The 15,771-nt window shown below is 47.5% G+C and overlaps 1 protein-coding gene across 5 annotated transcripts in view; it reads left to right on the forward strand.

Annotated features, from left to right (window-relative positions):
* The window catches only part of palm1a (paralemmin 1a), a 303,084-nt gene that overhangs the window by 228,680 nt on the left and 58,633 nt on the right, over positions 1–15,771 (forward strand). For all 5 annotated transcript variants that reach the window (XM_080213248.1, XM_080213250.1, XM_080213251.1 and 2 more), the window contains one exon: positions 5,323–5,453. In XM_080213248.1, coding sequence (XP_080069374.1) covers positions 5,323–5,453 — 131 coding nt within the window. The remainder of the gene's footprint in view (positions 1–5,322; positions 5,454–15,771) is intronic.

A 15,771-nucleotide genomic window follows, 5' to 3' on the forward strand; every position in this document is an offset into this window, starting at 1 on the left:
CACGGTGACACAGTGCTGCTACTTCACAGCGCCAGGGACCCCGGGTTCAATTCCCGGCTTGGATCAGTGTCTGTGTGGAGATTGTACACTCTCCCTGTGTCTGTGTGGGTTTCCTCCGGGTGCTCCAGTTTCCAAAGACATGCAGGTTAGGTGCATTGACCCGGACAGGTACCGGAGCGTGGCGACTCGGGGAATTTCACAGTAACTCCATTGCAGTGTTAATGTAAGCCTTACACGTGACTAATAGATGCGCTTTAACTTTGTGTTTTGATAGGTTAGTAGCGGGTAAGTAAGTACGGGAGCTTCTTCCTCCTGATGTAGCTGAATGGTAGCTTTGCCTGTGAGGTTCCAATGGGGAGAAGCTTTGAGAGGAACTGGGCTTGGGAATGGGAATCAGATAGCAACTTCCAGACTTCCACGTCCAGCTGCATTTGTCTGTATCCCGGAATTTGGTGATTTACTCCAGGATAATATCGAAAGATCTGTGTGTGTGTTAATATTGTATCATGATTCATGTTGATGTTACTGTAGGGAAAAGTTGCGTTCGTCCTATAATAACATTACATTATTATACAATAACATTGTAGCATGCCGTTCCAACAACACAGGAATTCCTGTGCCTGTTTATATAACATTGCAGCATTCTGGTACAACTGGAATCCCTGTGAGTGTATATTTATGTTGTTTATTTATTAATGTCACAAGTCGTCTCATTAACACTGCAATGAAGTTACGGTGAAAATCCCCTTGTCACCACATTGTTCAGGTACGCTAAGAGGGAATTTAGCATGACCAATGGACTTAACCAGCACGTCTTTCGGACTATGGGAGGAAACCCACGCAGACACAAGGAGAACGTGCATACAAACAGTGACCCAAGCCTGAAATCAAACCCGGGTCCCTGGCACAGTGAGGCAGCAGTGTGAACCACTGTGCCACAGTGCCGCCCATAAGGTTGTAACATGATGTTACGATAGGAAATAAATATTGGTTCAGGGCACCAGGGTGTATTCCACTGCTCTTACTCAAAATTGATTTATTTTTGTCTACACCCACCCAAGATCCTCTGTTTAACATCTTATCCATAAGCCCGAGTCCCTGACAGTGCAGCATCCCATCTGTACTACACTGGAGTGTCAGTATTGATCATTATCCTTTAGTCTGGGAGGTTGGGTCTTGAAGTACATTGTGAGAAAATGTGAAGTTCTTCACTTTGGCAGAAAGAATAAAGAGGCAGAGTGTTACTGAAACATGTGCTCCAATGAGGGAGGGTGTGTTCCAATGAGGGAGGGTGTGTTCCAATGAGGGAGAGTGTGTTCCAATGAGGGAGGTGTGTTCCAATGAGGAAGGTGTGTTCCAATGAGGGAGGTGTGTTCCAATGAGGAAGGTGTGTTCCAATGAGGGAGGTGTGTTCCAATGAGGGAGAGGTGTGTTCCAATGAGGGAGATGTGTTCCAATGAGGGAGGTGCATTCCAATGAGGGAGAGGTGTGTTCCAATGAGGGAGAGGTGTGTTCCAATGAGGGAGATGTGTTCCAATGAGGGAGGTGCATTCCAATGAGGGAGAGGTGTGTTCCAATGAGGGAGAGGTGTGTTCCAATGAGGGAGGGTATGCTCCAATGAGGGAGGTGTGTTCCAATGAGGGAGGGTGTGTTCCAATGAGGGAGGTGTGTTTCAATGAGGGAGGGTGTGTTCCAATGAGGGAGGTGTGTTCCAATGAGGGAGGGTGTGTTCCAATGAGGAAGGTGTGTTTCAATGAGGGAGGGTGTGTTCCAATGAGGGAGATATGTTCCAATGAGGAAGGTGTGTTTCAATGAGGGAGATGTGTTCCAATGAGGGAGGTGTACTCCAAAGAGAGACTCGAGGAATTAAATTAGCTCAGGAAAATCACCAGCCGGTGTCACACTACAAAAGGATGTGAGTTTTTCATCTCCAGCACCATTAAGCCTGCACCAACACATGTGAAATACCTGACCTCTCACCCAGTCCCATTTCCTGCCATTGGCCCACTGCCTTGAATGTTATGATGGGCGAAGCGCTCATCTGGGTACTTCTTAAAGGAAATCACTTTGTGTGTTTATACCATGATGTCAACCTTCCACCTGGCTATTTTAACCTGTATACTTCACCTCGTAAATAATTTTTGAGTCAGCGAATGGAGAATTTTCAATTAAATGTGTTTTTTGCTGCGAATTCAGTCCTAGGATGTTTCTGACTGCTGGAAATCTGCTACAGAACATCTGGAGGCAATGCTGGTCCTCAGATCAATCGAGAGGTCCAGCTGTTCCACATGCTTCAAGCTGGCAGCTCAGTCGTATCACTGAAAATTGCTGAGACTTTTATGTGACAGACGGTTCATCCTTGTCTGATTACACATCCTACCTTTAATGTCTAGCCCCCCCCCTATAGACAAGAGATTCCTGGATCCACAGGAAACCAGTGTTACAACTTAACCCCAGAATGGTACAAATACTGTCCCTCTCCCAGTTGATGCAAGCATTCCAATGAAGATTAAAGAAAATAGTGAGGGTATAATTGGAGATAACCCTGCAAGAGAATGGATTAGTCTGCATCGTACTTACCTCAAGACTTAACTAACTTAAATCAGACATCTGTAGACATCAATGGAACATCCCTGAACAGCTTATCAGTAAAGCCATAGAGATTTACAGCATGTAAACAGGCCCTTCGGCCCAACTTGTCTATGCTTTCTTTTCTTAACCCCTAAGCAAGTCCCAATTGCCTGCATTTGGCCCATATCCCTCTCTACCCATCTTACCCATGGAAATGTCTAAATGCTTTTTAAAAGACAAATTTTATCTGCCTCTACCACTGCCTCTGGCACTCACCACCCTCTGTGTGAAAAAAACTGCTCCTCTGGACGCTTTGTATCTCTCCCCTCTCACCTTTTCCCAAAGGTAGGGGAGCCTAAAACTAGAGGGCATGGGTTTTAGGCTCTAGTTTTCCCTTTGAGAATCCCAAGTTGGGCTACATGTAGGCTTGGCTATTTTGGACAGAGGTCAACGTGGCACAACTTTGGGAAGAGTCCTGAAACAAACAGTAAAGCCACAGTTTCGTATGTGAAGTGACTGTCTGCTATTCCAGTTGTGGCTTCTAGCCTGCTATGCTCCAATCTTGACCAACATGGCAAGGGGCTCGCTGCTAACATGGAACTTATGCCTGTTGGCAACCACATTGCAGAGTTTGGTGCCCATCCCTCCCCTGTCAGTGGAGATCATGAATTGCCTGGTCTATCGTTTTACATCTTAATTTAACAGTGGATAGAATTGGCCAGGTATTATTACTTTAACTAAGCACCATTTCAATTGCAAAGCTTCCACCCATTAGCAGAATGCAAGGGAAATAGGCAGAAGAAATGTGAAGCAATTTCACAAGTACACCTTGGCAAACAGAATCAATCAGGAACAACTGCAATAAAACACCTTCTCTCATTTGAAAATCTTCCAAAGTGAGTCATACAGGAGAAGCAGATAGTGAGTCACCATGGCATGCCTTGGAGAAATAGTTCAAAGCTTGGCCAAGTAGTAGGGTCCTCAGACATCAAGGACAGAGTGGGAGCTAAGCAAGGCAGAGGGAGAGTTGCAGATAGTTACTGCTGAGGTGCCTAAAGATGATGTCTACTATTGTTGAATGGGCAGGAGGGGCTATCCACAACTAAAGGGCCAAAGAAAACACATGGGGTTGATAGAGTTTGCAGCGATAGGGTCAGATGAAGGGAATGATAAGTGAAAACAAGGTTTTGGAACACAAGGAGCTTTAAGTTCCACTCATCCATCTCCCAGTCCTTGCGGATCCCCAATAGTTCTTTAAGTTCCACAAGGACTGGGAGATGGATGAGTGGAACTTAAAGCTCCTTGTGTTCCAAAACCTTGTTTTCATTTATCATTGGAGGCAACCCTAGCTCAGTTTGACCTGGTGATGGGCAGGCAGTATGAGGGTCGATGGAGGCGAGGGAGAGGCTGTAGAGGGAGAGCTGAAGATCGGTGTGATAGCGATAAAGATGACTCGGTGGCTCAGTAGCACAGTAGTTAGCATTGCTGCCTCACAGCACTAGGGTTCGATTCTGGCCTCAGGTCACTGTCTGTGTGGAGTTTGCACATTCTCTTCATGTCTGCTTGGGTACTCCAGTTTCCTTCCAAAGATGTGTGGGTTAGGTGGATTGGCCAAGCTAAATTGACCCTTAGTGTCACGGCGGCATGGTAGCACAGTGGTTAGCACTGCTGCTTCACACTCCAGGGACCTGGGTTCGATTCCCAGCTTGGGTCACTGTGTGGAGTTTGTACATTCTCCTCGTGTCTGCGTGGGTTTCCTCTGGGTGTTCTGCTTTCCTCCCACAGTCCAAAGGTATGTGGGTTAGTTTGATTGACCATAATAAAATTGCCCCTTAGTGTCCTGAGATGCATAGGTTAGAGGGATTAGCAGGTAAATATGTAGGGATATGGGGATGGGGCCTGAGTGGGATTGTGGTCAGTGCAGGCTCAATGGGCCAAATGACCTCCTCCTGCACTGTAGGGATTCTATGATGATCTATGATTTCAATACCTTTGTGTTCGTGTGACTGGCATTGTGACAACAGTCCATTAGACTCCGTAAAAATATGGCTTTCTTTCAACCAGTAAAACTAACAGAAGATTAAGAACAGTCACTGGGATTGTACTGACCAATGCTGATGTCTTGTGATGCTTTGTACAGGGAGAGAAGACAAAAGGGGAGATTCAAGAGCTGGAGATAAATGAACCGGGGTGTGGGGGGGGGTGAAAAGATGTAATTCAATCCTGATTTTGAAGTTACATATTGTTGTTATTCTATTATTATCTGCAGATAAATGACAAAATTTGTGAAGCAGAGAACCATCAGAGATTTGTAAGATACAGCACCACCACTGGCAGCTGAGTGTAATGACAGTGTGACAGGTTTACATAGACAATTTCCTTGAGAAAGGTTGACATGGAAAGTATAACGACAGGAATTGTGACAGAAATGTGACTTAAAGAAAAAAGAAATGGCAACATGAAATAATATTGTGTAGACAGGAAGTGTGAACAGGTACAAGGTTTTGAACATTAAAGCCAATACCGAGAAAAGCTACTCATTTACCACTGGGGAATGTTTTAGTGTCGGCTGGGGAATAAAGGCAAGCTTTCGCATTTAGAAAGGATGAATAAAACTTATATCTCCACTGAACTTGAAAGGTCCACCCTGTGTGTATCTGCTGGGGCAGAGAGAGACCTCATGGAGAGTTATGTTCTGCCGCTGTCCTACTTTGTGAATGAGGCTGATTCCAGTTCCTTATCCTTTCACAGTCCAAGGCTTTGCGGGAACGATGGCTACTGGAGGGCATTCCTTCATCAGCAGCAGAGGAGGACGAGGGAATGAAGAAACAGTTCCAGGAGGACAGCGTGAAAACTAAACAGATGGAGGAGACCATCCAGAGGTAACTGGCAAATCACAAACTTTTATGTTGCTTAAAAGAAACAGAAAGGAATAGGGCGGGTTTTGACTTATTCTTGTCACATGTATTATGATACAGTGAAAAGTATTGTGCCTTCTGCACTGTACACACAAAGCATACCATTCATAGAGTAAATCATAGAACCCCTACAGTGCAGAAAGAGGCCCTTTGGCCCATCGAGTCTGCACCAGACGCAATCCGACCCAGAGACCCTACCCCAACATCCCTACACATTGTACCCACTAATCCCTCTAACCTACACATCCCTGGACACTAAGGGGCAATTTCTTAGCACAGCCAATCAACCTAACCCGCACGTCTTTGGACTGTGGGAGGAAACCGGAGTACCTGGAGGAAACCCACGCAGATACAAGGAGAATGTGCAAACTCCACACAGACAGTGACCCGAATCAGGAATCGAACCCAGGACCCTTGGAGCTGTGAAGCAGCAGTGCTAACCACTGTGCCACCGTGCCACCCATAGTGAGAAGGAGAGGGTGCAGAATGTAGTGTTACAGATAGGGTGAAGAGAAAGATCAGCTCAATATATAAAGGTCCATTCTAAAGTTGTTGATATCTCCAATTGTGATCCACTGAAATAGGTTTTCCAAGAGTGGCTTCTCTGTGCCTTTCCTAACTATAAGAGGCAGCATCATATAGAATTTCTACAGTGCAGAAGGAGGTGATTCTGCCCATCGAATCTGCACCAACAACAAGACCACCCAGACCCTATCTCCATAAACCCACACATTTACCATGCTAGTCCCCCAGACACTAAGGCCAATCCACCTAACTTGCACATCTTTGGAGTGTGGGAGGAAACCAGAGCACCCGGAGGAAACCCACAAAGACATGGAGAGAATGTGCAAACTCCGCACAGACAGTCACCCAAGGCCAGAATCAAACCCAGGTCTCTAGTGTTGTGAGGCAGGAGTGGTAACCACTGTGCCACCGTGCTGCCCCTAAATATAGATTTTTCCAGGTAGTTAGGGAGATCAGTAGACCAAGGACACGGGAAGCATGTCTATGTAATGGAGACAATTGCAATTCTTGGGATGGTAATAGTCTAAGGACAGGTTTTCATTGAAGCAGAAAGCAGTGCAAAATCAGATGGTCCTTAATGAGAAAGGCAGACAGAACAAGGTTACTTAATTCCTTCAGGAGAAAGGTGACTTGTCTCTGGTTGGGGAGATTGTAAGGAAGTGCCTTAGAAGAGGTGCTTTGGCCATGCTAAATTCTCCCTCGCTGTATCCAAACAGGTATCGGAACATAGCGACTAGGGGATTTTCACAGTAACTTCATTGCAGTGTTAATGGAAGCCAACTTACAATAAATGAACTTTGACTTTTAACTTTAACTTACCAAGGTGAGAATGGTTTCCCAGACTAGAGACAGCAAAATTTCTGTGTTTCTTTCCCCCCTGCTAATTCCACAGCCTTATTCCTGTCCCAGGAAGTCACACAACAGGGGAGGAATGAGGCTGGGAGTGTAGGAAGCATCTGCATTGTGAAGATTTAGGCAGTGTGACTGTATGTGGTTGGGTAGATAGACCAGTGAATCTCTTCCTGTCCAACATTGTTCATTCAACTCTGCCAGTGAGAGGCCGTTCCTTCCACTGTCTAGAAACTGTAAACTGCGGCAGGTTGAACTGTTATTACCGCACCACTGGTCACGTAGCAGCCACATCCATCCTCATAGAGGCCCCATTCCCCACAACTCCTCACGCCAAATGGGCTCAGACTGTTAGCCAATCCCATAACAGTTACCTTTATAACCAGCGAAAAGACTTCAGCACGGTAGCACAGTGGGTTAGCACCGCTGCTTCACAGCTCCAGGGTCCTGGGTTCGATTCCCGAGCTTGGGTCACTGTCTGTGTGGAGTTTGCACATTCTCCTCGTGTCTGCGTGGGTTTCCTCCGGGTGCTCTAGTTTCCTCCCACAGTCCAAAGATGTGCGGGTTAGGTTAATTGGCCATGGTAAGAAATAGCCCCTTAGTGTCCAGGGATGTGTAGGTTAGAGGGATTAGTGGGTATAATATGTAGGGATATGGGGGTAGGGCCTGGGTGGGATTGTGTTCAGTGCAGACTCGATGGGCCGAAGGGCCTCATTCTGCACTTTAGGGTTCTAGTCTATTATTCTGTTTTTAAAAAAAGAAAGTCCATATTTTGTTGCCATTTTCCTCTTGATCGCTGGCAACAAGGTTCTTGATTCTTCGGAATTCTCTACTCCATGGGGCTGAGAGTGAGATTGATAAATTTTGGGAGCGTTGGGCAGGGAGGTACGGCTGAGATAGAATATTAGCCATAGTATTGAACGGTAGGGCAGGGTCAAGGGGCTGAATGGTCTCTGTTTTAATATACCCGTACCAGCCTTTAGTTTCCGGAGGCTCCAGGGCAATTCTGGAGAGTTGGCAACTTGGAGAGGAGTGGCACCGTGGTTAGCGCTGCTGCCATATAGCGCCAGGGACCCGGGTTCGATTCCCAGCTTCAATCATTGTCTGTGCAGAGTCTGCATGTCCTCCCCGTGTTGGCATGGGTTTCCCTCCGGGTGCTCCGGTTTCCTCCCACCCTCCAAAGACACGCTGGTTAGGGGAATTGGCAGTGTTAAATTCTCCCTCAGTGTACCCGAACAGGTGCCGGAGTGTGGCGACTAGGGGATTTTCGCTGTACCTTCATTGCAGTGTTAATGTGAGTCTACTTGTGACACTGATGAATAAACTTTAAAACCTTCGGAAAGTGGTGTCACAAATGCTGGAAAAGGGTATATCCGAGATGGTGGAGCAAGGCGGGCATCTGTTTTTAGGAGGGATAAGGACAGGATAGGCCTGGCTGTTTTTACGGGTGGATTAATTTCTGTTCCTCCTCAGAAAATAAACAAAAACTTCCTCCAATTCCAGTAGCTGATCTAAAATGGCCGCGAGGGTCCGATGTACTCTCTGGGACGCTTGCTTGTATGTTCAAAGGGCCCAGACGCTTGGCAAGGGTAAGAGTTCTGGCCTTCCAGCCCTGGGGGATGAGGAATAGGTCACACTATCGGCGAGAGAGGGACGGTACGTTAAAACCCCCATTTTCAGGGTTCCAACGTCTGCTGCACACGGTGCAGGAAGTGTCATCACCGAAGAACATAAGAAATAGGAGCAGGAGTAGGCCATCTAGCCCTTCGAGCCTGCCCCGCCATTCAATAAGATCATGGCTGATCTGAAGTGGATCAGTTCCACTTTCCCGCTTTCTCCCCTTAATTCCCCTGTCTATCAGAAACCTATCTACCCGTGACTTAAATATATTCAGCGAGGTATCCTCCACCACTTCAACGGGCAGAGAATTCCAGAGATTCACCACCCTTTGAGTGAAGAAGTTCCTCCTCAACTCCGATCTAAACTGCTCCCCCCCTTATCTTGAGGCTGTGCCCTCGAGTTCTGCTGTCCTTTCTAAGCGGGAAGAATCTCTCTACCTCTACCCTATCCATCCCCTTCATTATCTTATACGTCTCTATAAGATCCCCCCTCATCCTTCTAAACTCTAACGAGTACAGACCCAGTCTATTTAGTCTCTCTTCATAGTCCAACCCCCTCATCTCCAGTATCAGCCTAGTGAACCTCCTCTGCACTCCCTCCAAGGCCAATATATCCTTCCGCAAGTGCGGTGACCAAAATCACCTCCTTCCTTCCCCACCACCCCCCCGCTGCACTATCTTCACCACTGTCTGAAAGTATTCGTAGAACATAGAAAAACTACTGCACAAACAGGCCCTTCAGCCCACAAGTTGCGCCGATCACATCCCTACCTACGAGGCTTACCCATACCCCCCAATCCTATAAAGTCCCATGTACTCATCCAGAAGTCTCTTAAAAGACTTAACAAATTTTCCTCCACCACCACTGACGGCAGCCGATTCCACTCACTCACCACCCTCTGAGTGAAAAACTTACCCCTGACATCTCCTCTGTACCTGCTCCCCAGCACCTTAAACCTGTGTCCTCTCGTAGCGACCATTTCAGCCCTGGGAAATAGCCTCTGAGAATCCACCCTATCTATTCCTCTCAACATTTTATAAACCTCTATCAGGTCATTCATGAGCTGTTGGACAGAATGGCAGCGATAGCAACATAAGTATGTTCGCTGTTATTCAATTGATTGAACACTTCCTGCTCACCAGAAGCTATCTCATTTCTGAAACAGATGTCCTTCTCCGTGACTGTTTCAACCAGTCAATCCCTGGGAAACTCTGCTCGTTTGTTCTTTGCTAGTCTTCTCAAATCAACGTCAGATTGTTCTTTCTACCCACTCTCTTCCCCGGGAAGTAGTGAAAAGATTTGCAGAGTGACTGAGAGGTTGGTGGGTGCCAATGTTATTTTTTTAAATCTTTGGTCTTCCCCTCAGTACAATTGTCACGCGGAGGCGATGGCCTTGAGATACTTTTGCTATTAACCCTGAAACTCAGCTAATGTTCTGGGGGGCCCGGATTCGAATCCCGCTCACGGCAGATGGTGGAATTTGAATTCAACAGAAGAAATCTGGAATTAAGAGCCTACTGGTGGCCATGAAAATATTGTTGGAAAAATTCAACTGGTTCGCTAATGTCCTTTAGGGAAGGAAATCGGCCTTCCTTACCTGGTCTGGCCTACATGTGACTCCAGAGCCACAGCAATGTGGTTGACTCTCAACTGCCCTCTGAAATGACCTGGCTAGCTGCTCAGATCAAGGGCAACTAGGGATGGGTAATAAATGTTGGCCAGTCAGCGACGCCCATCTCCCATGAATCAATAAAAACAAATGAAGCAGTGGAAATGTCCTACGGCTCATTAATATTCTGCCATGAGCTTTCCGTCCAACACCATCTTTATACCAAGCAGTAGGATGGTGAGTCCTGTGCAATGGAAGAGTTGTATAGACTGCCATAATTTAGAATTCCTACAGTGCAGAGGGAGGCCATTTGGCCCATTGAGGCTGCATCGAACACATCCCCACCCAGGCCGTCTCCCCGTAACCCCACATATTTACCCGTGCTGGTCCCACTGAGACTAAGGGGCAATTTAGCATGGCCAATCCACCTAACCCACACGTCTTTGGAGTGTAGGAGGAAACTGGAGCACCCAGAGAAAACCCAGGCGGACACGGGGAGAACGTACAAACTCCACACAGACAGTGGCCCAGAGCCGGGATTGAACTGGAGTCGCTGGCACTGTGAGGCAGCAATGCTAACCACTGTGCTACCATGCCACCCAGACAATGATAAGGAGGGCTGAGCATCTCCTGGAAATGAGTATATTACACTTGGAATACTGCGTACTATGTCCAATTCTGGTTACCCAATAATAGAAAGGATATTGCTAAACTAGAAATAATGCAGAAAAGATTTATTAGGATGCTACCAGGACTTGATGGTTTGAGTTATAAGGAGAGGTTGGATAGGCTGGGACTCTTTTCTCTGGAGCGTAGAAGGCTGAGGGGTGATCTTATGGAGATCTATAAAATAATGAGGGGCACAGATCAGGTAGATTGTCAACTCCTTTTTCCAAAGGTAGGGGAGTCTAAAACTAGAGGGCATAGTTTAAAGTGAGAGGGGAGAGATACAAAAGTGTGCAGAGGGGTAATTTTTTCGCACAGAGGATGGTGAGTGTCTGGAACAAGCTGCCAGAGGTAACAGTAGAGGCAGGTACAATTTTGTCTTTTAAAAAGCATTTAGTTAGTTACACGGGTAAGATGGATGTGGGCCAAATGCGAGCAATTGGGACTAGCTTAGGGGTCTAAAACAAAAGACAGCATGGACAAGTTGGGCCAAAGGGCCTGTTTCCATGCTGTAAACCTCTACGACTCTATAACTCTATGACTCTAGTGCGTCGCAATCCAGAATTCAGATTCAAAGCTCTAATATACACACACACACTGGGACTGTCTAGGGTTCTAACCTCAAATAAATAAGCTCAGAGGGAGGAAACCTGCCAAAAATTCTAAAGCCTTGCTCTGCATGTATTAGGGTTAGGGTTAGGGTAAGGGTTAACGTCTGTTGGGTACAGAGTTCAGAATAACCTCCAGTGAGCAGCAGTTTGGGGATTCAGATCGACAGAACAGATAGATGATGGAATATATTGCAGAGGAGGTGAGACAGGCAGCTCACACACCCTTAGAACCATGAATATATCTAGCAAGGTGTCGCTAAGCAACAGGTAGCAGAGCAAAAACCATGAGCACAGCATGACACGGATCAGACGCTCCGATTCATTCTGTAACTGTGCTCCAAAAACTCCCACACTCACATTCGCCCAAGTTTAACACACTTCAAAAACCTCAGGAATACTCAAAAGGTCAAACCACTGATTTGCGGAGACTCTAAGATGAGAGTTCAAAGGGCATCATCAAGGAACCTTGGGTCAAATCTCGTTGCAGTTGCGAAGGGGGAGGGACACAGCAGAGCTGTCACCATGGTGACACTTCTCCACAAGGTTAAAGTTCAGCCATTTTTTTTCTGATTTAACCAACAAAAAGCAATAATAAGGCAATAAAAAGCAAAACCGATGAATCCGAATTTGAAAATGGGAAGTGTTGGAAGAGTGCAGAAGGCCAGTCAGCCCACGAGCCCTCAGCTATCTGTGTCCCATGGAGTCACAAAGGGCAAGCCACCAACTCCAGTGTCGATGGAGGGTTACCCAAGGTGGGCGAGCAAGAAAGGGAGGTGATAGAACAGGGCCTGTGGACCCCACTTGGGGCGGCACGGTAACACAGCGGGTTAGCACCGCTGCTTCACAGCTCCAGGGTCCTGGGTTCGATTCCCGGCTCGGGTCACTGACTGTGTGGAGTTTGCGCATTCTCCTCGTGTCTGCGTGGGTTTCCCCCGGGTACTCCGGTTTCCTCCCACAGTCCAAAGGTGTGCCGGTTAGGTTGATTGGCCATGCTAAGAAATTGCCTCTTAGTGTCCTGGGATGCGTAGGTTAGAGGGATTATTGGGTATAATATGTAGGGATATGGGGATAGGGCCTGGGCGGGATTGTGTTTGGTGCAGACTCGATGGGCCGAAGGGCCTCTTTCTGCACAGTAGGGTTCTATGAATTCCTCTATGAACTTCCTGTTCCTCCTGGCTCCACAAGAAATAAACACAAACTTGCCTCCTGGCCTCCTCTGTGGGTAGGCCTCCAACTCCACCAGCTGATTTCAAATGGCCGTCAGAATCCTACGCTACGGGGCTCTTTTTGCAGATTAGAAGGGAACTAATCCTTAGCAAGGATGAGAGTTCTCCTCCCTGTAGCCCATTGCTTTTCCAGGCCCCACTGCACCTTTAGATCATCCTTAAAACGTACCTCATTTGACATAGAACATAGAACACTACAGCGCAGAACAGGCCCTTCGGCCCACGATGTTGCGCCAACATCTGACCACATCTTTCCCCCCTCTTCGCTCTCCCTCCACCTCCCCGCTATCCCCTCACCCCCACTCACCCTCCCTTCACTCCCCCTCCTCCCCCCCATCAGCCCTCCCCTCCGCCATTCCTGATCCCTCCTGTTCGACCTGGCCTCCATGTTATACTCCCGTCTCTGCCAGATCGGAGTTTCCAAAGTTTACAGTTAACCTTCAGCACGTAATCCCGTTGGGGGTGGGGGTGTAGAAACCATTGGGCCATGGGAAAGCGGCTGAATTGAGTGGGAGACTGGAAGTGACATGGTGAAGCCGCTGGGAAGATGTTCAACAAGACTTGGCCACTCTAATTAGCGGCGCGAGAGATAAGTGGCGTTGATCTGTTTACTGCTGAAATGGGATTTGGCAAGCTGACATTCCGAGGGGTTCCTTTCGGGGAAAGAGGAACTTGGAAATTTTGGAGGAAGGAGCTGCTGGAGATTAAAGAGGGACATTCCAGCCTGACTGCCAGGGGCTTGCCAAATATTATCAATTGGTGCAGACTGCTGTGTTTCGCGCATCGATTAATTAAAAGGCTCCACAATGGTTTTTCAGACTTTCCATCCTTTTTCCCTTCAAAATATTCTCCTCGGATTGTGAAGTCAACATTGTTTTTAATGAAAAAGGTGCGACACTTAACAATATCTCTGTGGGATATTTAACACTTGGTGTGACAGACACTATTTCCAGCCTTAATGAGCTCATTCACTTCACCCTCCCGGAGACCTGTTTCCTATCTTCACCCGCGAAGCATCTCAGTTGCGCAATTTTCTCTCCAATATTGGCCCGAATTTTCCACCTTTTCATTGCCATTTTCTTGCCACATTCTCCACCTTCGCTGCAGAGGGAGCTCAAGGTCAAGTCCAGTATCCTCTGAACTAGACTCCACACAGGTGGGGTAGAATCGCTACAGTGCAGAAGAAGGCCATTCGGCCCATCAAGTCTGCACCGACTCTCTGGTAGAGCGTCCCACCCAGACTCCACACAGGTGGGGTAGAATCGCTACAGTGCAGAAGAAGGCCATTCGGCCCATCAAGTCTGCACCGACTCTCTGGTAGAGCGTCCCACCCAGACTCCACACAGGTGGGGTAGAATCGCTACAGTGCAGAAGAAGGCCATTCGGCCCATCAAGTCTGCACCGACTCTCTGGCAGAGCGTCCCACCCAGACCCTACCCCCATATACAAGTGTAAAGTTTATTAGTGTCACAAGGAGGCTTACATTAACACTGCAATGAAGTTACTCTGAAAGTCCCCTAGTCACCACACTCTGCTCAGGTGTGGCCAATGCACATCTTTTGGGCTGTGGGAGGAAATCGGAGTACCTGGAAGAAACACGGGGAGAATGTGCAAACTCCATACGGACAGACAGTCACCCAGGGCTGGAATTGTCCCTGGTGCTGTGAGGCAGCAGTGCTAACCACCGTGCCGCTGTGGTTCTGGAGGGGACTGGTTCGGGAGGTTGAGGGTGTTGGGGGAGGTGGGGCTGCAATGGGGAGCTGAGGATAAGACTGACCATGTTCTCCTCAGCCGATAAAAATGATTTCCCCATCCGGAATCATTCAGACACTGGGAAGTGGAGAGAGACGTTGTCACAGGGCTGCTATTACAGGGAGCATGTTCCCAGAGTTAGGGCATTGGCTTCTAATACTCCAGAGGGTTTCTGCATTGCTGCCTGTATCGGTGCGCACTATTATGACTAGAATTCAGCTCCTAGGGCCGGAAAGTTGCACGGCAGTTACAGGATTTAGAATTTCTGATTTCTCACACTGCTAGCTAAAAAGAAGGACTTCCACTAAGAAAGCACATTTCACAATGCCTGAGCACCTCAAAGCACTTTACAACCAATGAGGTACTTTTTTAAGTGTAGTCACTGTCGTAACGTAGGCAATGGGTAACTTATGCACAGCAAGATCCCACAAACAATAACATAATAGTGAGCAGGCCATCTGTTTTTTTTTTCTGGGATGTTGATTAAGAGATGAACGTTTGCCAAGGCAATGGGGGTAACTACCCCGCTGTTCTTCAAATATCATAGAATCGCAGAAGGAGGCCATTCGGCCCGTCGAGTCTGCACCAACCACGATCTCACCCAGGCCCCCAGCCCTGTAACCCTGCTAATTCCCCTGACACTAGGGTCAATTTAGTATGGCCAACTAACATCTTTGGGCTGCAGGAGGAAACCGGAGCACCCGGAGGAAACCCACGCAGACATGGGGAGAACACGCAGCCTGCACACAGACAGTGACCCACGTTGGAACTGAACCCAGGTCCTTGGCGCTTTGAGCCAGTAGTACTAACCACTGTGCCACCGTGCTGTGCCAGAATGTTGGTGATGTCCAATATTGTTGAGAGGGTAAACAGGGCCATAGTTTGGCGTCTTCTCCAAATGACAGCACCTTCACCGGCAGAGGGCTCCCTCGGTATTGCACTGGGCCTGACATCATGCACTCAGGTCCCGGAGCGGGACTTGGAGCTAAATCCTTATGATTCAGAATGTTTGTTACCCAGTGAGCCACAGCTGACACAGCAAGGAAAAGGTTACCTCACATCGTTAGTCATCCAGAGGCCTCAGTGCGACTGTGTATCCAAATTCCACAATGACAACTTGAGTTCAGTTCAAACTCTGTGTGTGATTTGATGTGGAGATGCTGGCGTTGGACTGGGGTAAACACAGTAAGAAGTCTCACAACACCAGGTTAAAGTCCAACAGGTTTATTTGATGGCAAAAGCCACGAGGTTTCAGAGTGTTTGCTGCCCCTTGGTCCGGTGAGTTCTAATCACAAACAGGGTATATAATGACACAAACTCAATTTACAGAATAATGTTTGGAATGTGATTCTTTACAGCTAAGGGTGAGAGCATTAAGCACAGGATAAAGACAGTTGTCGAACGAGGGGCGTACACGCAATGGG

The sequence above is a fragment of the Carcharhinus amblyrhynchos genome, chromosome 26 (genome assembly GCF_965287045.1).
Source record: "Carcharhinus amblyrhynchos chromosome 26, sCarAmb.v2.hapA, whole genome shotgun sequence".
In the NCBI taxonomy this organism is placed as follows: Eukaryota; Metazoa; Chordata; class Chondrichthyes; order Carcharhiniformes; family Carcharhinidae; genus Carcharhinus; species Carcharhinus amblyrhynchos.